The sequence below is a fragment of the Chrysochloris asiatica genome, unplaced genomic scaffold (assembly GCF_000296735.1).
Source record: "Chrysochloris asiatica unplaced genomic scaffold, ChrAsi1.0 scaffold00303, whole genome shotgun sequence".
Lineage (NCBI taxonomy): Eukaryota > Metazoa > Chordata > Mammalia > Afrosoricida > Chrysochloridae > Chrysochloris > Chrysochloris asiatica.
Window position 1 is genome coordinate 577,002 of NW_006408821.1, and position 5,215 is coordinate 582,216.

The 5,215-nt window shown below is 36.7% G+C and overlaps 1 protein-coding gene across 1 annotated transcript in view; it reads left to right on the forward strand.

Moving 5' to 3' along the window:
• The window catches only part of CENPC (centromere protein C), a 167,360-nt gene that overhangs the window by 95,804 nt on the left and 66,341 nt on the right, over positions 1 to 5,215 (forward strand). Inside the window, exon 13 of the mRNA XM_006874819.1 lies at positions 3,691 to 3,750. Coding sequence (XP_006874881.1) covers positions 3,691 to 3,750 — 60 coding nt within the window. The remainder of the gene's footprint in view (positions 1 to 3,690; positions 3,751 to 5,215) is intronic.

Below are 5,215 nucleotides of genomic sequence, written 5' to 3' on the forward strand. Positions count from 1 at the left end.
CCTTTGTATGTGACACTTTTGTTTTCCCTAGCTGTTTTCAGGAGTGTCTCCCTTTCTTTGGTTATGGGGAGCTTGATTATGATATGTTTCGGTGATTTTCTTTTTGATTTTATCCTTCCTGGGGTTTATTGAGCTTCTTTAATGTTTATATTTTCACTTTTCAGGATGTTAGAGAAATTGTCTTCCAGCAGTTCTTCAACTGTGTCCTTTGTGGACTCGTGTGATTCTTTTTGTTCTGGAATGCTGATAATTCTTAAGTTATTCCTCTTCATGTTGTCCAACGTGAATCTTAGATCTTCTTCAGATTATTTTATACTTTTTTCTGTTTGCCCTTCTATCTTAGTGGTATTGAGAGATTTGTCTTCCAGCTCACTGGTTCTGCCTTCCATCTCTTCTATTCTACTCCTTTGCCCTTTCAATGTATTGTCTATTTCTGATATTCTATTATTGATCATTTGGACCTCTTTCTGTAGGTTTTGAATTGTTTCCAATGCTGTATCTATCCTATTTGATTGTTCCTGTAGCACTTCCCTGACTTCTTACTTATTTTTCTCAACTCCATTGTAAAATGTTTTGAAACATTTGATAATCAGCTTTCTGATTACCTTCTCAGGCATTTCCAATGCCTGCGCTCCTACCAGAATGGAGTCTAGGTCTACCTCTAGGTCATTTGTCTCAGACATTTTATCTTTTTTCTGGACAGTGTTGATGTGGTTATCTGCTTTTGCTTCTTGTACATGTTTAGTGTTTATCTGTGACCTTTATAGTTAAATGAGTGTGTGTTTTGATATTTTTTATGCTTTTTGATTACCTCCAGGCAGATATGATCAGGATGTGGGCTTCCCTTTTCATACTTCTTATTGCTTAACTCAGAGTAACTTTCACATGTGTTTCTGCTTCCCTCATGTATGGCAGTTCATATTGGTTCTTGCCTGGGTTTTGGTGTTTTATAGAGTGTGATTGTAGTTTGACTATATGGCAGCAGTTGCTTACTCTTCTTGGGTAATGTCGAGAGAGAAAGAGTCCCCCAGAGGTAGAAGGGGAAGTCTAAAACATCAAAACAGCACCAGTGGGGGGAAAAAAAAATAAAATCAAAAACTAGACTGAATACTGAAGTCTCTAATCACAGAAAAGGGAGAGGAGGGAGAGAAGAAAAAATAAAAAGAGATTGTCCAATGATTTCCACATTCTGTTAGGTCACCTCTCTTTGGAATGGGTACCAGGATGGAGGTGCGCAAACAGTGGGGGTTCCAATGACCAGATACCACAAAAAAAAAAAAAAAAGGAAATGAAAATCAGAACAAAGCAAAACTGACAAAGTGTATTGTCTACCTTTGTTCCAAAGTTCCCGCGGCATTTTTCTGTGGTGTTTCTGCTCCTTCGCTTGGTCTTGTCCTTTGGTCTCATCCTGCCTCTGTGCCCGGCAGATTCAAAAGTACACAATTTCTTACTTCAAGTTCCAGTAGCTATAAGCCTTCAAACTTTTAAAATATTCTTAGCTATGTGGTTCCAAGTTTTGGAGCTCTGCCCTTGATCTGCTTTGCCTGGTATTCTGTAATATGGCTGACGGCGAACTTCACTGCACCTCAACCCTAGCTGCTATCAAGCCCCATCACTTCCATTATCTGTTAATTCTATTTTTTCATGACCTTTTAGAAGCCCCCTCATATGTGTACCGTGCATACACAAGTGTTTATATCTACCTTTAAGTCTATATTAAGAAACCATGAGTAAATGTGAATAACTCCAATTGCAGTCTGATGCTCTAAACTTCTTCTTTTCCATTTTTTTAAAACCTGTTCTGCAATATTGAGAAACCTGTCTCCCATTTTTTCAGTATATTCACTTATTTGCTTCATTCCATCTCTGAACCCACCAATGGCTGGTAAGGTTCATTGCTGTGGGAAAGTTTTCAAGCAGTGACATGTTGCTGGCATCAAGTTGATTCATAGTAACCCCATGTGTACAGAGTACAACTGCTCCATAGAGTTTTCAAGACTGTGACATTTCAGAAGACGACTACCAGAATTTAGACCTCTACTTACTTTAGTAATATTGCATTTGGTATTCTTTTTGCGGGGGAGGTGTTAAATTTTTATTGAGGTATAATATACATACCATACATACAATTCATCCATGTAAAGTGTATAGTATCATGATTTCTAGTATACGAGGAGTCTTCAAAAAGCTCGAGGAAGAATAGATTTCAACAATAATGGAGCTCCATACCTTAATGGCTGCTTCTTATTTTCCTCCCAATTCTCCTATTCCGGACAGAGACATTTGAATTTATGATCACTGAAGTTTCTTCTAAGATAGTACTTTTAGGTGACTCTTTTACTTACATATTTGATATTCCTTTAAGGTGACTGAAACAGTTATGGGGTGGCCTAGCATCTGTTTTTGTCCACATAGCCTTTCTATGTGGTTAGCATGTATTTCTTTACTGCGTGGCAATCTTAGAGTCATTAATCTTCTTGTATAATGACATCATTTCAGAATGTGATTCTAAGATATAAGCTGCAAATCATTTTAGGATTTAGCCTTTGAAGCCACAAATGTCATTTCTGCAGTATTCTGTTATTAAAGAAAGTTACCAAGAGCAGATTTAATGAGAAGGACATTAGATTTTGTCTCTTGTTGATCAATAACACTTGTTCACAGAAGGGAAAAGATTCAATGGCAACTATCTATAGACTGTCTTCCATTTTGAACCCCAGACTTAATTGGCATACTGCTAAATTTAGAACAGTTGTACTGTTGTAGTTCTTTAAGGAGAAATGAGCAGATATGGTGTGGCTCCAACTCAACAGCACTTAACAACAACAACAGAGTACAGATTATGTTATTAGTATTTTGTTATTGTTGTTATATGGCATCAAGTCAGTTCCGACTCATAGCAACCCTGCATAGGGTTTCATAGGAGCAGCTGCTGGTTTTGAAACACTGACTTTGCAATTAACTGTCCAGTGCTTATGCTACAGTGTAATTCCAGGACTATGTAAATAGCAATATTAGCCAACAATTATCATATCCTACATTTTGATTCACTCCTGTGACTTATTTCATGAGCAATAAAGAACTTTTTTAATACATTTAAAAAAATTATTTTTAATAATTTATGCTCTTTAGATATTTTATTATGTAGCAAAGTCTGGAAAGATTTTGTTTATATTTAATTCATTATGAAGTGGTAATAATTTGTATTGTTGTTGTTAAGTGCTCTCAAGTCGGTTCTGACCCATAGCGACTCTGTGTACAGTTTCCAAGGAGCGGCTGATGATTTTGATCCTCCAACTTTGTGATTCCAGCTGACCTTGTAGTCTAGTGCATTAACCCGCAACATCATGCCAGGACTCTAATAAAGTGTATAGCGGTGGTGATTATATACCAGAGAGCAGGTTCAGACTCATTGAGACCCTGTATATGTATATGGTTTCCGAGGCTGTAAATCTTTACAGAATCAGGTGACCTCAACTTTCTCCCAGGGGAGCATTGGTAGTTTCAAGCTACTACTGTGCATGTGCTTAGCAGCCCTACTTGTAATCACTCCACTACCACAGCTCCTTAATTAAGTGTATAGACAGATCAAATTTTATTTAAAATGTTTGCACTGAAATTGACCGGTTTATATGCTTTAACTCATTACTGAATTAGTAGTCATTTCTTTATGACATTATCTTTTTGCAGATGACTCAAGAGTAAAAAGATCTAAAGTGATAGCAGAAAAGAAAATACATCACAAATTAGGTAAGTTTGTTTTTATTTTTTTCTCTTTCTAAATTTTAGTAACTCTTTTTAAAATGGGGAAATATTATTTGGATTAATTGGCAGATAAATTAAAATTATGTATTTTTCCATGAATTCCATAGGAGATCGTTGTAGCCATTGATATACCCGGTTGTCTATTTATAAATCTTACAACTTTGTTGTCAATCTACAGTTCAAAAGAACCCTCCCATTCTTTGTCCTATATTAGGGAGAATGATCCCACCTAGCAGCACTTGTCTCTAAGTTTGTCTTACTGTGGTGGCTTGTGTGTGTTGCTGTCCAGGAAGCTCAGCTGAAACCTGTCTACTTTGGGTGACCCCACTTGTATTTCAAATACCTGTCTCAAAGCTTCCAAACGAAGACAGACTAGGAAGAAGTAGAGACAGGCTACTTATGACTATTTAGTCACTGAAAACCTTATGAAGAGTAGTGGAACACTGTCAGCATCAGATTAATGATTACTGAAACATAATGAAGAACACCAGATTATAGTGAGCTATAGTGCCGAAGGATTCTTTCATCAGGTTGGAAGGTACTCAGAAAGCGACTGGGGAATAGCTGCCTCCTCAAAGTAGAGTTGTTGTGTGTGGTGACACGAATGGAGTACGGCCCTTGGGACCTTCATTTGCTGATTGTGCACGACTCAAAATGAAGAGAAACACCTGAATAAGATCCATTAAGCAGGATATGGAATATACGAAGTGTGAATCTAGGAAAACTGGAAATTGTCAAAATTGAAATTGAACACATAAACAGTGATATCCTAAACAATAGTGAACTGAAATGGACTGGTGTTGACCATTTTGAATCTGACAATCGCATGGTTTACTATGCTGGAAATCACAAAGTGACAAGGAATGACATTTAATTCATTATCAAAAAGACCATATCAAGATCAGTCATGAAGTACAATGCTGTCTGTGATAGAATAATATCTATATGTATATAAGGGAGAACAGTTAATACCACCATTATTCAAATTTAGGCACCAACCACTAAAGCCTGTGATGATGAAATTGAAGAGTTCTACTAACTTCTTTAGTCTGAAATTGATCAAACATGCAATCAGTATGTGTGTTGATTATTACTGGCGATTAGAATACAAAGGTTGGAAACGGAGGAAGGATCAGTGGTTGGAAAATAGGATGTTGGTGAGAGGAATGGTGTTGGAGATTGTATGATAGAATTTTGCAAAACCAATGACTTCTTTATTATAACTACCTTTTTTTAAAAGACGACTATACAAATGGACCTCACCAGATGGAATACACAGAAATCAAATTAACTACATTTGTGGAATGAAATGGTGGAAAAGTTCCATATCATCAGCCAAAACAAGGCCAGGGCAGACTCTGGAAAAGAACATTAATTGCTCATATGCAAATTTAGCTGAAGCTGAAGGAAATGAAAACAAGTCTATGAGAGTCAAAATATGGCCTTGAAT